Source organism: Apus apus, chromosome 6, assembly GCF_020740795.1.
Source record: "Apus apus isolate bApuApu2 chromosome 6, bApuApu2.pri.cur, whole genome shotgun sequence".
NCBI classification, from domain to species: domain Eukaryota; kingdom Metazoa; phylum Chordata; class Aves; order Apodiformes; family Apodidae; genus Apus; species Apus apus.
Window position 1 is genome coordinate 366,945 of NC_067287.1, and position 19,260 is coordinate 386,204.

The 19,260-nt window shown below is 39.4% G+C and overlaps 1 protein-coding gene across 5 annotated transcripts in view; it reads right to left on the reverse strand.

The window, feature by feature from the left end:
- Positions 1-19,260, reverse strand: part of PKP4 (plakophilin 4) — an 82,183-nt gene that overhangs the window by 42,453 nt on the left and 20,470 nt on the right. For all 5 annotated transcript variants that reach the window (XM_051623436.1, XM_051623434.1, XM_051623438.1 and 2 more), the window contains exons 2-3: positions 12,639-12,772; positions 1,345-1,457 (exon numbers count right to left, since the gene is read on the reverse strand). In XM_051623436.1, coding sequence (XP_051479396.1) covers positions 1,345-1,457; positions 12,639-12,767 — 242 coding nt within the window. In that variant the 5' untranslated portion in view covers positions 12,768-12,772. The remainder of the gene's footprint in view (positions 1-1,344; positions 1,458-12,638; positions 12,773-19,260) is intronic.

The window sequence follows — 19,260 nt, forward strand, 5'->3', positions numbered from 1 at the left end:
AAATCACACAACATTATTTGTGGGATAAGCTAACTTGGTGTGCTTCCTATGCAAAATCCACTGGACTTGGGACGTAGAAAAACATTGTCCTCTGTATTACTCAGGCAAATTCACTGAAAAAGGATATTCAAGACTGAATAAGAAGTGTTTGGAGGCATGAAATAACTAAAGCTTTTTATATATTCTTCCATAGGAATTTAAAAATTTTTAGCTTTCAAAACAAAATCTGAGCAACAGGCTGGAGAAATATTTGGATCTAGAGGGAAGACAGGCAAGCATGAGGGGTATAAAATAGCCATCTTCTCTAAGGAATATTTTTTTTAATATTTCAAAGTTTCTTAAACAAAAGTAGTAACAACTACTGTCAAATGACAACTCAGATCAAGTAGTTTGATGTATAAAACCAACTGTGCTAGTTGGTACACTGGATTTTTAAAAAATTATTTTAAAAGAATTGCCTCCTCTTTCTTAAGTTTTTGTAGGAACTACTTTCCATTTAACTTGCAGAAATATTTATTTATGGCCACGGGAGGAAACAATTCAGGATGATACCTAAGTTTATTGCTGAAACAATATAGAAACCAACAGTGTTTAAGGCAAGTAGTAATAATGTTCGGAGCATAGTCTCTATGTACATGGCAACATGAAGTTTGCGGTAGCCTGGAACTCAGGTATAAATGTTTCATAAGAGAACACATTGCTATCGAGGCCTTCAGATGCAAGAGCTACCAATCAGTTCATATGCTTGAGATGAATGAGTGCCCAAACATATTTAGAGTTAAAAACTTTGCTAAGGAATTAAAAAAACCCAACAGATTACTAGTAACAGCTGAAATATTAGCAAAATGCTTTGGTAGTTATTGTCACTGTATGGGAAATATATCAGGTATGTTTCACTCTATTTAAATATCCTAACAATACACAAGATGTTCCCTGGAAACAAATGTAACAACAGGAAGTATTTCAGAAAAGCTGGATGTAACTAGATAATTCAGGAAAAAAAAAACATTGGGTTACTCTGCATTTAATTAGCAGTGTTACTTTGATACAAGTTTATTGTATTTCTCTTTGGCGGAATCTTAAACGTAAAAGTCAACATATTTAAGAGAGAACTTAAAGCTTTACATACATTCTATTGAAAATGTAATCAATTATTAGAGAGGCCTCTTTCCACTGTCCCACAACTCTTTATAGCAAATCTGCATTTTTATTTTTTTTTACACTTCAGATATGAATGGAAGGTGAACAGCTGTCAGTGATAATATATGTATGTAGGAGAGAGGGACCACTAAAAATCCCTTTAATTTATGGGGCATATGAAAGTGAAGTCATCAGGACTTGTACCTTGTGCTGGCGATACTTGGTGATTCTGCTCCAAGCCTACATCTTTCTAGCTGATTAGCCACAATTTGCCTTTCCACCTCCAGTTCTCTGGTAAGTCTTTGAAATTGGAGCTCCTGAAATTTCAAAATAAAAAGAAAAGCATTCTTGATGTTAAAAAATGGGTGTGGATTATTTTTGAAACAATCACTGTTTCATCACAATAATGTTTCCTGCTTTGATTCTTCCTTACTGGAACAAACTGTTAGAAGACTGAAGTGGGAATGTAATGGTTCTTTAAATCAGTGATTCATGCAATTATTGATTTATCACCTGTTACAAAAGGAAAAACATGTTTAAGCATTTGTGGTTTTTATTCCTCCTACAATTAAATTTTTGTTTTCTCCTCGAGTTGCCACAAACTAACAAAATCAGTGCCTATAAAATCAGTCTTCAATTTCACCTATAAACAAAGTATATAGGAAAATTCTGTAGCCAATCCTTTCCAACTGCAAAACTTCAAATCCTAAGCTACAGTGTTCTCACTTCTGTATTCAAAAGCTTAACAATTATTATTTCAAACAGACAGAAGGTTGAGATGTGCCATTTCACCTTTCCTGATTTCAACTTTTCTTATATTTCTTAGTCAAAGCCACCAAACCTCAGCCTTTGTAAAAGGCTTTTGGAACATAATGCTCAGAGGCAGACAAGGGAAATACAAGCACTGCACAGGGCGATCGTGAGATATTAAAATCTGGAAACATTTTGCAGAAACACGATACTCTGAAATCCAAGTCAAATACAGCACAGAAGCATTCCTTTAAAGTGCAAACTACTAATAAGGGAGCTTTTTGCTGAATATAAATCCTGTAATTGTATTGCATAGCAGTTGCATGCCTTGTCATATTACAGAAGTCACCTTCACTCACAGATTATAGTTAATGCAAACTGTTCTGTCACACCTTACATGACAGGAATGGGGCTGAAATACTTGACTTGAATCAGTGGTCCCTGAAGGAGCACTCTGCTTCTTGCAGTTGGTATTCTATTGCTCTACTAAGAACAGCTCAGCAGAACAGAATACTCTGTACTTGTGTTAAAAATGAATATGCAAACCACAGGAACAGTGGGAAGGAGATGTGGTCCTCAACTTCCTCCTGGCCACCCCTCCCATTAAGTTGGCACTCACTGCCTCAGGAAAGCTCTGCACAGTCAACACACACAGAGGAAAGGGTGTTTTAGGACGTATGTCCTAAACTTGGATTTTTTAAAAACCTGCGCTTAGACAGAATTATAAAGCTAAATACTTTCAATCCTGAGACCTGATATGAAAAGCCTCATGAGGATGGTAACATGCAGACCACAGCAACTCTCATGGGCCTGTATATGAACTAGAAGAAACAGATAACATAAGGTTTGTACAACATCCACCTGCATTCAACAGCAGAGACAGTTGTCACAGCCCAACGAAAGGTCTTAGCATGACTCAACTTTAATATACCAAGGAGTAAAGTCAGTTCACTTGGACAGTTTGTCTTCTCGAGAGAAAATACTAGAAAATATATTAAGCAAAAGTAGTAAAATAAATTTATAAATGATATTTTGAAGTGTTAAGACCGAATGTAACTAATACAGCCACCTAGAGTGGATGTATTACCACCAGTCAGTCACTGACGTGCTAGTGAAGAATGCCAGGGTTTAAAACAAACATTCACATGCTGAAGCTGTCAGTTGTGAAGCAAACGTCAGCAAGACAAGCTTATCCCAGTAAACCATCATGCACTTTATAGCATGTAACAAAGATAAACCTTTAAAATAAACAGTATTGCACTGCTTGTTTACAGAAAAGAATATAAACCATTTACCCTATGTTTAAAGATGTTTCATGGTCCTTACTTTCAAATCAATATTTAAGTAGCAATGTCACTGATACAAACTCTGAATTTGAAAGCAAGACTCAAGTTGCCTAATGTTATTTACTGATCCTTTCTTTAGATGAATGAAATAAAACATATGCTAGCCATTATCTGCTTCCATTCGACCACTCTCCATTCATTTCCCTTTTCATTACTGGCAGATGCATTGATGGAAACAGCATTCTAGGAAACATCCTGGTAACACAGGCTGTGAGAACCCATGGCCCTGAGCTCTCTTGCATTTCTGCAGGAAGGCACCTTGCCAGGCAAACATCATCACAAGGCAACTTGTCTTTTTGTATTTCCAGAAAAAAATTCAGGATGTCACCAAACCCTAGAAGAAGGTAGACATTGTCTAGAAAGCCTTTCTACTTGAAGTGATTCAGTTAAAAAGGAGCATGTAACAAGGGAAACAGGACAAAGCTCCAGTTCCAACAGTTACAGTGGCAGAACTCAGATACACAAGAGGGAAAATAAAATCTGGGCTTGTCAACCAAGCTTGTATCTACATGATCACAGCTTTTCAAACCCGTTTGTCAGACACTTCCAGCCTAGAGGCATTTGAGATCAGCAGGAAAAAAAAAAAATTTACATTTTACAAGTATAAAATAATTACAGGCTTAAAAGACGATAAATCCCCACTAAAATTAAAAGAATGACCAGTGCAAGAGAAGTCCTCTGTAAATCACTCCAAGTGCTGGCCCACTCCTCAAGTGTAATAACCGCAGAACTATTTTTTGCAGCACAGAAAAGGGATCAAGATAAAATACAGATAGAGAAAGTGAAAGATATTCTATTTTATTTTATTTTTTCCATTTCCATTCCTGACAACTCCTCAGAGTAGATCCACATTCTTCATCCGGAAAATAAAGGTCCACCCAATTCCAATGACCACCCAAGATTGAGGGTTTCAGGCAATTAAAAAAAAAAAATAGGATTAGTGATATTTCAAATCCTAGAAAGGTTTGGGTTGGAAGGGACTGTAAAGATCATTTAGTTCCAACCCTCAGGTCCCAGGGATGTGTGTGTTCAGGTCCCTCAGATGCTCTTGAACCTGATCACTGCCTACCGTGGGATTTCACACCAGCCTGGAGGCTCAGGGGTTTGAGAGATGTGGGAAGACATTACCATTGAAAACTGAGGGGAAAAAACTAACTTTTTAAAACTAAATTAATTACAGTTAATTTAACTGAAAGCATCACGGTAGGGAAAAAAGATCTGTTCTCTTTTTTACTGATAATTAATTTTCTAACTGATACACAATCTCAAATACATGCAGCCTGGTCCCCGCAGTGAAAGTGTGAGCCCTAGCTGGAAAATTATACCATTTGGTTTTCACTGGCAGAATGATGCAGAGATATACATTCAGTATTGGATTGTTGTGTGGTCCACCCAAAAGAGTTTTTAATACAGACTGTTTTTCTCTTAAAAACCCTCTAATTTCAATATAAAATTAGTATAGGTAGTTGCACAACATCCACAATTGCAAATTGCCCATTTAAGTAAAAATAAATATTTTTTCCCCACAATGCAAAAATCCAACGCCAGGTGAAACTGAAAAACTGTACTTCCTTTTTTTCTTGGGGGTGTGGAAGAGGTGAATGCAACAAATGGACAATGTAGTAATAAATGGATCTTCATTTTTACTATGTTTAAGCAAAACTTGGTTTTCTATCAGAAAGAGGGAAGAAATCACAGAGCCATGTTTGGACACTTCTGAGGTACTTGCACCATTGATTTTGGACCAGCACCACCAGTTATCTATCTTCAGTATTCTTCTAACTTTATATTTTGTTGCTGACTGCAAAGGTGTAAAGGGCATGCAACTTATTTGCCATTTTCAAATGATTATGATGCTTAGGATATAATGTATTTTTCTAAGTGCAAGCAAAGCAGCAAAAAAACCCCAAAAAAACAAAAAAAAAACAAAGCAGCTCTATTTTCTAGTCTGACTAATGTTCTTATGTGTACAGCCTGGGGTTCCAACAAAGTAGCAAACTTAATTTTGAAAACAACATTTTTGAAACAATGAGTGCTGGCTTTTATGTGTCTCTTCTTGCATTTGGTATTAAGTCTTTTTTTCTTTTCATTGAAATCACAACATTACCGAAAACAACGGCCTAATCAATTCTAAATAGGTGCAATTATCATTTTTGCTATATAGTTTATATTTCCTTATAATGACATTTTCTCCCACTCTGCATGGATTCCTACCAACACCCTGTTTATCTCAGGCAGTATATACCATTTATTGCAGGAATGTCATTGGATTTTCTCTCTACCAGCTTCTCTGACAGCAGTGGCAGAGCACGCTCCTCCAAGGGGACGCTCCCATACCGAGACGCTGCTGCCCGAGGCAAAAGTCACAGCTAACTGGTTTTTACAGTTCTGCCTTATGAAAAAATGACATGACAGGAGTCAAAGAAAACAATTAATGAGTGTGTTTTCATTTGCAGAAGAAAATCTATGCGGCAAGAACATGCTAAAATTATAGATGTAGATTACAGAATACACTGCCATGCTTGAATCAAAAGCACCAACCAAATCTTCTGGAACATGCACACTACCATGTCTTGCCCTGAGCTACTTTTTTTTTTTTTCCCCAAGATTATCCAATATACCTCAAGGGGAGGAATAGCCCTATAATACTATTCACCTGTTTAGCAGTAACTACTTAATCACCTTCTAAAACTACGGTTTTCGTATTCATAACCTAAATTCCCTTGCAAAACCACCAACTATTTCTTAACATGAAGCTACAAAACCCACCAGCTTTAAATACAATTACACTTAAGGCACAGGAAGTACATACATGGCTGGAGAAGAAAGCAACTTGCTTTGGAAAGGCACCCATACAGACTGCAGGCAGACAAGCTTCCAGGAGTGAAAACCAAAACCCATCAAATGCCAGCACTGTGTAACAACTTCCTTTTGGACAAGCCCTGCAGGGGTGTGGACACTGCCCTGCACACCCCAGCTCTGCAGGCCAAGGACAACCTGCCTGTGACAACAGTGAGGTCTCACTCAAAGAGACACATCAAGGTCTGAACAGCCACAAGATACAGATGAAACAACTTGTATCAGCCCTGAAAACAAAACACTCTTTTCATTTGACAGCTGAGTACTTCTGACAGGCTTGTGGCTCCCTGGCAAGTGAAAACAATTGCCAACACGCTATGTTGGGCTATTAACAGCATGGACTTGAAAACAGTGAAGTATTTGGAACATAATTGGCATGACTGACCATGACTGCCATTCTCCTGCTGCAAGCTTTGGACAATAAAAGGTTCAGAGGCAATTCTATGCTTTCTGTCTGCATCCCATTACGATGCCATGTTGCAGAGATCCAACATTTTCTTTTTTGTTAACAAGGAACTTTTATCCCTCAGTAACATAGGTAAGATTGAGCAGACTGCATTCACAATATTGAAAAATGAAACTTACTTTCTTTGTAGCCTGTTGCAATTTGAACACCTCTGGTAAAACAGATAACCTAAAACTTCAAACCAACAGTGGTCCAGCTGGCTAACTGAAGGCTTTCTAGTGACAGCTACACAAGGATCAGCAGTAGTGGCACAAGCAGTGAAGACAACTCACAAACTCTTTTTTAGTGGTATGTGAGCAGCCAGTGAGACCAGGATGGGGCAGTTGGGACACCTTAAGGTGATGATGCCACTGACAGAGATGAGTCTCTTGCAGCTTCTTGGCTTCTGCCAGTTCTCAGTGGTTGCTGTGGTTGAAGACAGGGCTGGGATGGGTGTTACGCCAAAATGCAGTAACACTGGGATGTGCTAAGTTGCTTTAATTGCCAAATGTCACTGTCTTTGTGAAATATTAAGGATGTAACTGAAAGCTGAACTATGCCATATTTTTGTAATCATAAAAATGTTTCCTGGTAAACAATTCAGTTGAGCCTCTTCCAGCAAGCAGCTTGAGTTGATGATCTAAGTACGTGCATTTGACAGGAATGCTTTTACCTTGCATTTACTAGTTCTCATTCAACTGCAACATAGAGTGCAGATGCACCCGACTCCACCAGTGCCTTTGAAAGTTCCAATGGTACCCAGAAAAAGGCAAATTACATTTTGTACATTTTTATTGTACAAATGGACATCCAAGAAGCTGACAAACAACATGAGTTAATTTATACTTTCTTCACATCGACCTCCTGTGCTGATCTAAGCAGAGTTCTATGCTTTTCCACTTGCTGTAATTTCAAGTTAGATCAAGCAACTGACTACTTAAAAACACACTGAATACTGTATTTTTCCAACATGAATACCCTACTGCAGTGACCTAATATTTAAATTCTCTACCAGAATCTATTAAGAAAAAAAATATGTACTTTTAACTAACTGTATTAGATCAACCATAACACTTTCTGTAAAGATAAAGTTTACTCACGCACACAACGGCATTTGCATGCTGTCAGTATCTCAGTATCTTCCAAAATAGAAGACAAAAGATAAAAAATTGGAGAGGGTAAAGACAATCACAGATTACAGGATGTGAAATGACACAGCTACAATTACTGGCTGACCGCACTCCGCATTCAACAGCAGCAGACCATTAAAGCCCTTAATACTAATGTGCCCGCATTGTTCACCAGTCTGGTAACACAGTTTAGTGCTGCTCTGGCTGAGGAAGGCTCAAAATCTAAGCAGTTCATAGAAAGCCCACTCTTAGTCAAGGGTAGAATGGAAGAATGCCACCTGAGGTATCCTCTGGCTACACCTGAGCAGCCTGCCCTTTGGAAACTGCTAGCTACAGTGCCAGATTTTTCACAAGGTACACTGTTCTGCCAGCTGGTGAATAGAGTTCAGTCATTGCTGCGTAGATTGGCTGGTAACCTAAACACAGAAGTGTTAGAAAAGATATAAATACTTGAGTATAGTTCAGGGGTACCCACAGATCAAGGCAGGCTCTTTTGAAGGGGAGTTTCTCCTCAGAAGCCCAACAGTACAGGCTAGAAAAAGTAATTTCTATACCTTCCCATGAATAAAGGCACACACAGGATTTCATTAAGGAAATGAGTTAGTAATTTCTTCTGAGACTAGAGGGGCATATATTTTGTCCTAGAACAAGGGCCAGGGGAAGCGCACTTCTCAGACTTGATTTACCAAAACTGGAAATGCTTATGAACATCACAAACAGTGAACTCCAAAGTGCTGAGTTTAAATAGGGAAGAAGGACCTATGCAATTGAACACAACATTAAGAGACATGGGAAAAACCCCACAGTTCTTCCAGTCATTCATAAAAATGTTGACTAAGATTTTTGTTTCATTCATACAAAGCTTGCAAGTCCATTTCATAAATGGTACTGCCTTAATTTTGGAACGGATTGATCACCTGATGCATGCAAATCAGAATTACCAAGTGAGACTGTTCAGTGTTTGTGCCTAATTGCTGAAAGTGCCTTTAGCAAGTCTTTTTTTCAGGTATCTTGAAGTGACAAGCCTGCAAAGTCAGATTACAGAGGACTTTATATCAAGAACTACATATCTGAACTGGTAAAGAAATCGCCCAAACTTCAAATCAAAATACTGTCTTTCTAGTAAAGATGTTTTTGAGCATGTAATAACAAATTCTTTGCTATATGGAGAATGCATTCCTTCCTCCACTCCCAACTGAAAAACTTAAGGTTTTTGTCTTCCCCTCCCCCTGCAAAGCCTATAAAAAACATCTCAAGAACTATGTAAAGAATTTTGTACTGAGACAATACAGAAAGGAACAAAGTGCACACTTCCTAAGCATATGATACAGTTCAATACAGTTACACAAAAATAAACCATTTTGCTGAAGTCTTGAAAAAAGTGAGCACTTCTAGCAAAATGCTTAGGAAAACCCAAGAAGACGAATGATTATTTACCCAAAAGCATATCCAATCATTTGTGTCTGTTGTCACTCATTTACAGAAGACAAGGTGAAAAGCTGTCCATTTTTAAGTGTCAAAACTAACTAGACCAAAGACACTAAAAAACCCCAAACACCCACCACTGCTGCAAGAGCTTCTTCTCCCTTAGCAAAGAAATTAAAACCAGAGTATTCATGCTGCTTTTGAGAACTGGATCGATGGGTAGATTGCCCTGTGAGACCTTTTCTCCCAGCCCAGTCACTGAAAAGGAAAACCAACATGCTAAGCAGGAAATTCACAATTCCAAATAATCACAATGAAACCTGCCAGTTCAGCAGCAATTCATTCCAAATTCAGCAGCATATGGCTTGCATGTGTAAAGCAGCCGTGACTCCACAGATCTGTCTGAAGAAGCTGGCAACCAGCTCACCCTACATTCCAACACCCCCAAAAAACTGCTGCTGTGGTGCTGCCCCTACAGTTTTTAACACCTTGTTATTTTAATACTTAAAATAATCAACTTACTTTTAATATGGATAAAAGACTCCCTACAGAACTCAACTAAACTTAAATCCATATACTCTCCATGTTTCACAAATATAGACACACATTTTATGTTTTAGTTTTACTTAAAACATGTTGCAGCATTTCCTAAGATATTTCTATCTTATGGATATGGCACAGAAACCTCACAGCATCCTGGATATGAAACACATGTTTTCAAGGAGAACAAACCTACCTCCAAAACTAATCCAGAGAAAACAAAGCCCCTCTCCAAACAAAAACAACCCCCAAAAACTCTACAACCCATCATCAAAGCCACTAAAAGAAAAAAAAAAAAGGCCAAAATGTGTTTCAGCTTCATTACAGTTAGCCTTCAGGTTTCCCCTGCATTCAAAAATTAATTTGTCTATTAGAGATGCAACTTACACCACTAAGTCAGTCCTTCCCTTGATTTTCATCCTAAAGTATATTCATGACTGTACTTGCAAACAGAGTAACTTCATCTGGTGAAAAAACGATCTCCCCTACCCCAGTCAAAACCAGTAGTGGTAGTGGCATAATTTATACTATGTGTTTTCACATTAAAACAAAACAAACTTTGTCAGAAACACAAAAAGCTGTAGCCATCTAAATTTCTTCACAGATTACACTTGATCTGCACATATTTTATAACACTAGAAGTGAATCAAAATGTTTCCTTCCTAAAATATAATGGTGATTTACACAGCTGTCTGATGATTCTGTCTCAATGAGACTGTTCAGAGTTCACGGGACACACTCTAGTTTGGTAAAAAAAGTTGCTTTAAACTGATCTGGGGTCACAGGAAAAAGAAACAAATGGAGAGTTTATTTAAAGTGGCTTGTAGGGTTCAGTGGCTAATTAGTGCAGCTTTTTGTGTAATCATATCTATGCCCCCCGTATGGCACAAAGCATAAAGTCATTTAATTAATTTATCTACTTATTTCAGAACTACTGTTGCAATTTTAAAGTTTCTATTAAGTTAAAATCTTGCACAATTTGACAGGCAATAACGAAGGCTTTTCTGAACTGTGTTTCTGAGGCAGCAAAATTAAGGTGTGGCAACTCTGTCTTACAAACACAGATCCCTGTACAAAGGAAGCTAGGCCATCACAAACAGCGTAGTAGTTTCTGTTCAAGCTTAATAAAGTAAATAACTGCACTGGAAAATATTCTGTTCTGGGCTTTCTGCCATACAGGAAGGGTGTTGAACATGTCAGTATCCATAATTATTATCAACAGAAAAAATACCAGAAAGCAACAGTTCAGCTCTTAATTCTTTCATGTTATCATTTTAAGGAGTGAAGTGCAATTTACATCTTCCTCCCTGCTGTATTCATTCCAATATGTCTATACATTTTAAAGCTAGGCTACAGGTCAGAAGTTTGTTCCACTGAGTATTAAACACAATTTTAACTCTATTTTTTCCTTTCATCAGAACTAAGCTACTGAATAGTTCACATTATCTGCTGCTCTTTTCATGAATGGAAAGGGGAAGAAGTTTAAACCTCCCTTTTTAGATGAAGAATTATTCTACTATTATTTTTTCCCTAAGAATAAGAACATTTCTTGGGTAGGAAAGGGAACGTTAACAAATGCCTTTCTACTGCATACTTATGTATCAACCTATACACATAATGCTGTCATAATTGTATGTTCAGTTTCAGCAATCATTATTGCACAAAAGCAATTCTGGACAGCAATTGCAGCCGTAAGATCACTGGCTGGTGATCACCAGCAATTACAGCACTGCCATTCATAGCAGTGTTGCTTGTCAGCTAAGGTATCAGAATGACCATGTTCTTGGTGAACTGCAAAATCAAGTGGACCAACTCAAAATCACCACGAATGTACTTCATGCAAATGACTTCTAATTGACATTGGTGATAAGCTAGCATGGCGCAAGGCAAACCACTGTCTGAGGTGGTGAGGAGTGACTCAAGATGGCTGTAACTGTGATTACTCATCTCTCACAGCCCCCAGCATTCACATCATGCACATCTGAAGATTCAGTATTAGTTTTAGTATCACTAAGAAATTCTTAGGTTTGCTACAGGCATTTTAAAACGCTTTGGAAACTATTAATTTAGGCATGAAAACAAAGATCCAAATTTCATCATCCTGCAGAAAATTTCAGTTAAGAATCAAGATAATATAATCCAATTCTCACCTTCTAAAAATATTAATATAGGACAATATATGAGAATTAATACATCAAGTGTTTGCATACAGAGTTAATGTCCTGAATTGAGTACTGATTTATCCTAAAATAAGTTCTGAAACAGAGACAGCAAAGCAGATTTATTCTGAAATTCAGATGTTACAATTTATGTATTAAGCCAAGAACAACAATCATTATTTCTAGTTCTGACAGTGAAAGCTAAACTACATTTTCTATGTTCTTTAAGCAAAAATTTTAGTTAGAATATGTCTTTGTAAAACTGCAATTTTTTTTTTTCTGCTGGAAAGATCTGTACAAATCAATGCTGAACTTGATTTCAAACACATTTTTATTTTCCCTATAGACACTATCACTAAGATACATGTCCGTAAATACATTGCCCATTTAAGATATATTACTACCTTAGTATTGATAACTGAGAACAAACTCAGTTTAAAACCTGTTCTTTAACAAAATGCAATTAATCATACCAAATCTTTACATGCAAATCTGTGTAACACTGTAGTGTTACCACTTGGCAGAAAGTACAAAAAGGACTGGTTCTCAATGTTGCATCAATTCTACACTAGCTTTTCTTTTTTCAACAACAGACCTGCATTTCAAGTCTGAGTTTCAACAGTGCATACATTCCCAGGGACACAGAACACCATAATGATGCTTCTGTTCAGTGCAATTAAATGAACGCTTTATATTCAGATTCTAACATTCTGATATACAAAATGTACCATACTAACACTGGGCAACACATTTTAGAAACAACAGTGTTTTTTTCCAGCAATGCTATACAAGACAATGGTTAACTCTACTATGCTTACTGAATTTCTGAAAACAAGGCGTATACCTGTTCCTTTACAGAAGCTAAAATGGTAGTGGCAGTAGTCTCTGGTTCCATGCCTGGGCCAGTGGAAGTCTCCTGTGTTGTCTGTGGCAGCCCCTCCTCCACCATCGGGGTCTGCTCAGGGGCTGGCATTTTGCCTGCAACAACAATATTTAAATAGTTTACATTTTGAGCTGGTGATGCTTAAAATTCAAGTTTTCAGGATTATAAATTTTTCTACAATATTGCCAAACTTACTCAAATTAGCAGACAACTTTGTACTATTAATAACAACATATGTTGCTAACTACTGTGCTTCACCTTCACAAATTGAAATCAGTATTACAGAACAGGAGGGCCAGGCAAATTCAAGCAGGCAACACGATGTTTAAAGATCATTTTAAAAAACACTATTTTGCAGCATTTGCTGAAAATCCAAGATGTGTGAAAAATACTCTTGTTAAACATTAAGAACACCGAGGATCAGTAAAAGTTTACCACATGCAGTTTTTAGCATAGAAGAATGACATGTAACAGCAGAATGCTTTGCTGTTAGGAGCAAACCATAGAAGAGACTAATTATGGTAATAAAAAGTTAATGGGAATAATGCTTCTAGTGCTCCTTTTGCAAAAGAGGAAATTAAATCACTAAAGTTAAACCAATTGCCCTGGGCTATGGATAGCATGGAAAGACCAACAGGATTAATGTTCAAGAATCCCAAGCTTCATTATTGTGGAGGCAGCACACTAACATTTCCAGTACGTGTAAAAAAAAGCAATTTATAACTTTAACTACAGAACTGATTATTAACCAATATTACAAACAGTTAGGAAGTGTTTAATACTTTGAAAATAGCAAGGAGGTGGTATTAATGTAGCTTCTGCATGTTTACCACGCTTTAATTTCCCTCAGAAAAAAAGAAAATAAAGCTTATAAGGTCTTACATTAGAAGCAGTCAATATTTAATTTTTGACTTTCAGAACAAACTCAGTATTCCTAAAGGAGACAAATATGAACAGCAGCTTCCTTCCCTTCGTTTCACAAAGAGCACTGGGCAGCTTACACAGCGAACAGGTTCCAAGGCTGGGAGCGGAACCATAAGACCTGTCAGTCCTGACCCATTTTAACCACGACCATCCCCTCACCACCTTCTAAATGCTTCTAAATGCTAAGCCCATGTAAAGCTGGGCACACACTACCCTAAAAAAGGCACTGGTCAATCTACAAGACCACTGGCTGTGCTGTAAAGCTGCGTGTTTCTGATTTGGCTGAAGAGCAGGTGAGTTGACTCGCAAGGGATCTCCTCTGGAATCACCCCGCAGGGTCGCTCACTCCTGAGCCAGCACAGGCAGAGGCTGAGTACAGGCAAAGTGCCAGGCTGTGAGAAGAACCAGAGAGGTGATATTAGAAGTACTTCCATTCCGCTTCGTGTACAGCAGCACATGCTCCATGAGAGGGTGACTTTTGCCCAGTCTTTTGAGCCCCTTCAAGCATGTCAGCAGGGGGCCTGTATTAACCCCACCGGCCCAGCCTGCTGACAGACCTGGCAACACGGTGGATGTGCAGTCCCACAACAGCCACTGAGTCAAGCAACAGCTTCAGAGGAACTACACCGAGGAGTGATGAGAGGCAACAGGATGGTCACAGGGGTAACACGTGCTGCAGGAGCCCGGCCACCCATCAGCTTCTAGCAGAGTGAATGGAGAAAGAAAAGCTGCTTCCGAAAGCATGCCAGAGCAAGAGCCCCAGGCGCAGCTGCTGGCTGGAGAAGGGCCTCTCCTCCCCTCAGCAATGGCACAGGAGCACAGGGAGACCCCCCCAGCCACCTGAAGAGTCTGTGCAAACAGCCCGTTCTCACCTTATGACCATGTTGCATTCAACTTCTGGAGCAAGGAAAAACAATTGCACAAATCAACTTTTTGGGATCAGGATTGCAGAGGGAAATCTAGCATGCTAGTTTGGTGACACAAAGAGCAATTCCTTTTCCTTCTTCCTTCACCTTCCAACAGGACCAAACCACAAACACGGTGGCATAAACGCTATGCCACACTCTGTCCTACTCCTGATCTAAAATAATTAAGCCCAGAGTAGGCGTTTCTTCCTCCCCCACCCCACACACAGCACCTCAGGCCCCAGCAGAGCCCTTCCTGCCCATCCAGCCTCAGCTCCCCCCAGCTGGCCCTGGGGAACCTGCTGAAGACACTGGCACAGGGCACCCGGGGCCCACCTCTACCAGAGCAGCTGCCATACACTCAGCTGGTTTTTTAACAACATAAAAAAAACCCCTACCATTTATTCCTCTGTCACTTTATCACACCCAGCTGATCTCCAACTGTGTTGAATGCCTGTGGGTGCATCTAAAGGAGACCAAGGAGGCTCTCTTACAAATGGAACAGAACTTACTCTTGGAAAATAAATCTAAAGTGTTAGAATATGCAAAGTGGCTTCCAAAGTACCACAAAATGAAGAGCCAGCCATACCTGGCCACTTTTGAAGCAACATTTTAATAATTTCAAGCTTGCAAATACAAAGGTTGCCACACAGATTTTTACAAACAAACCATAACCCTGGTACACACCTAAACCTTCAAGGACCCTTGTTTCTACAAGATCAAGTTAAACAGCATTCAAGACAGTGAAAAAAAAGTGATCTAATAGTTACAGGATTTTGAAAAGTCAAAAAGAAAGATTTCTAGAAAATAAAAATTTATTCCTTGCTTTCCTTGTGAAAATCAACTCTTTCATCAAGCTCTAATAACCTAAAAAAATCATAGAATTCTTGTTACAATTACCTGGGTCATACCCAATTTTAAAACCCACTTTCTAGAGTTCTTTTATTTCTAGAATCAGTGTTTCAGGTTTCTAAATGGACTGTTAAATTTACAAGCATATCATGAAGTAATGAAACTACCTAGTCAAGCTTTACCTTCATCTAGAATATTTGCTAAGTAATCAAAAGGCCAAAACTCAAAAACTCTCACAAGTTACACATGAGCTTCCTTCAAAAATGGGCTCCTCTCTTACCCATACATCCCAACACACCTTCACCTGCACAGTAACCAGGGGAGTGTCCACTGTGTTTTGGGATTTCCAAGGAAGAAACACAAAATTACAGTACAATAAATAAAAGCCAATCTTTGAAATAAAAAAAGCAGCACTGAATTCTCAATTATGCAAAATTACGAATGTCTGTTTCTTTAAATCAATTAAATATTTAGATGCATTGTTTTATGCCTGGTGGGCAGCTCAGCCCCACGCAGCCCCTCACACACTACACAGTGGGATGGAGAGGAGAACCAAAGGGCAAAAGGGTGAAACCTGAGGCTTGAGATAAAGGCAGTTGAACAGAGAAAGCAAAAGCTGCACGCCAGGCAGAGCAAAATAGGGAATCAGCCCAGTGCTGCCCCTCAGCAGGCAGGTGTTCAGCCATGTCCAGGAAAGCAGGGCTCCCCCACGTGCAGCGGTGGCCGGAGGAGACAAAGGCCTCAACTCTGCACGTCCCCCCCTTCCTCCTCCTCCTGTTGCCCAGCTCCTCTGCTGAGCACAATGCCGTGTGGTGTGGGATAACCCTTTGGTCCTGGGCTCAGCTGTCCTGCTCCTTGTGCCCCCCAGGCTGCTCGCTGGTGGGGCAGGTTGAGGAGCAGCCAAGGCCTGGAGGCTGTGACCAACATGTGCCACCAGACTGCTTGGTCACACACCCAGCAGGCAGCACCATGAATGCCACTGTGAAAAAAACCCAGCTCTATCCCAGACAAAATTGGTACAACATGTCATCATGGTCATACTTTTGAATTTCCAGTTCTTTCCAAAGTTTTAACTACCATTTATACCAAAATCAGTGCAATATTTGTTCCATCAAACAAGAGACTTTGTTATAAAAAAACAAACTTGACTTTTTGAAGCTTCTATGATGTGCCTCGAACTATTGTAAAAACATAGTGCCAAACCCTTGTAAGTGATCACTTTCAAAGCGTATTGTCTTAACGAGTGCTTAACACCAGACCAACTGAAAACTGCTACAAAAATATGATTAGCACAGATGTGAGATCTCAGTTGGTCTTTTCCATTATTTTATTTGTCAGTCTCTTCTCACCCCAACACTGTGAAACAACTCTTCAACGTAACTCTAGGACATTTCTGTAGCCAGTCAAGAAAAAGTACATCTAAACTAGATGGAAGGTATGGTAATTTCTCTGAACAGAAAATACATCCAGTATTGTCTTTAATAGTAACACTCAGATGAAAACAAATCAAATTAATTATTAATGAAGATGTCAGTGTTAAATGTACATCTACCCCAGTGTTAAGAGGTGCAATTATAGCACCACAGCCTTCCAGACAGGCAGTTGTTTTAACTGGTGTTCTTTCAATTAACACATTTCTTGGAAAAGTCACTGATTTTCTAATCTTGATTTCGCAATTAGACAACTGTTGGCTTTGATCCTACAAACACTTAGGCACATACTTAAGGTCTCACAAATGAGTGTGCTCATTCACTCCTGCCTCCTGTGTGCATGCCTGGATGCACTCTGAAGCCCAGCCCCAGAGGACCCCGTCCTCACCACCGTGCCTCTGTTTAGGCATGCTGTTTGAGGAAGGGAACTAAGTCAACTGAGAGTCTCATATTCACCTCACAGGAGGAGGAAATACCAAATGCAGGAGTTGTGAGAGCCTTCAAATCAGGTACGAGAAAAACTTGAGGAGTTAATAAGAAAACCTCTTTCTGCCTTACACAAGACTGGGACTTACTGGTTGAAGAGACTTCCTGAGCTGCATTGCTCACTCCTTTGGCCATACTATATCCATACTTTGGGTATGGATAGCTGATTCACTATTAGAAAACAAGCAAGCAGACTTCAGCCCTCAAAAATCATGTCCATAGTTACATTGCCTGCCTCCTGTCTCATGACCCAGCAGAGAGATCTCACCCAGAACGGGAAACTTTGTACCTACACCTTTCCCTGTCTGTCCATCCCCTACAACACTTTATTGCAGAATCACAGCTACTAAGCTGCAGTCAGGATGGATGTGGGGCTGCTTTCCACAAACCTTATACATGGATGAATCAGACAGTATACACAGGTACAACTTATAAATGCACCTTAAAGCTTCCCTGTACTCCAGCTCTTTAATTATCCCAGATTGCTCCTGCACATTAAAGACACTGAGATCTACACAGCCATTATGAGAACTCAGAAAACATGTTTTGCTCTTCTACTGCTTTATGCACTGCATTTCAGCATACCTTATTCACATCATTTCTGAAAGTTCCTGAATAGGAGGGAAAACTTTACAGCTTTAAGTTCTCTGCTATAGCAAAGAATGTATGGACATGGAAAGGCTCCAGTGTTCTGAGATGATCTTGTGGTGAATGTTGCAGAATTCCAGGTTTGTGAATAGTGTAATTGGTTCTAGTACAGTTCAAAAGTATAATGTGAGATCCTTCGAAACTTCTGGGGAAGATTAACAGCAGACTTCAGAACAATAAGAATTTGCTACTATTTTCTGTAGATTTCAGCATTTGATCAAAATAATGTCTATTCAATCATTTAAATAATTTTTCAGAAAATTTGTTATATGCTTCATCTTGTAGCATCTGAGAAAATTAACACCTATTCTAAACTTTGAAATTGTCTATTTAAAAGATAAAAGAACAGAAGCACTGACCATCTAGCTCTATGTTGGCCTGCATTTGCATTTTCAAGCTGGATGCAAGTGTGCAAGGGAAATAAAGCTGTTCAATTTGAACCCTCTAGTCTGAAATATCCTACAATAATTCTGAAAATAGCGGCTTTTCCATCCTCTCTACCACAGAGGCTCAGAGATGCTTTCCAGAACCCCTGCAGTTTCCCAGGTCAGAGCAAAACAAGCCATCAGAGCTGGCCTTCAACCCAAATGCACTGCAGAGACCATCTCTTTGGGCACCTGCGGGGATTTGCTTGAGTAAACCACATTTAAACAGCCACTTGAACTGTCTCTTCAGAGGATACCTATGGCCTCCACTATGCACAATTAGCTTGTTTATATCTAGCACACAAAAGCACCAACTCCTACAACCCTCCCAGATGTTCTCCATTTGTACAAACCAGCAGACTTCTTGGCACCCCAGCACTGATGATGGGGCAGATTCACCCTTTCCTTTAGCAGCTTGCCAATCCTGGCTTTCACACTGGGCCTCCAAGCATGCAGTGAGGCTGTAGGGTGCCAAGCTGGGTAATGCTTTCCTTTGTGTCTGATCAAATGATCAAACAGCTGCAAAGCAAATAGGTTCAGTGAGTTCAGCTGACACAAAGCTTTGCCTTTTTTGGGCAGGGTGAGGGTGTATTTTTCTGAACCAGCCGATCTTGCAGCCCTACAACCACTGACACAAGGAAGGAACAAGAATCCACAGCTGAGAAGGAGAGAAGCAATATGACAAATCACTAAATTCAGTGTAGAAATCCATGCTTTAACTCTTCATCCCCATTAGTCTCTTCTCCCCACCTTCCACTGCTTCTCCTGGTATTTTCTTGGAGATACCAAATAGCCCTCTCTTTGTAGCACAGGCCCAAGGAGAACCCTGACCTTCCCAGGGTCCTTGCAAGAAGAGATGTGTTTTCCACAGCTTCCTACTCACTTCCCTTCACATTCCTCCTCCCTTCCTTAC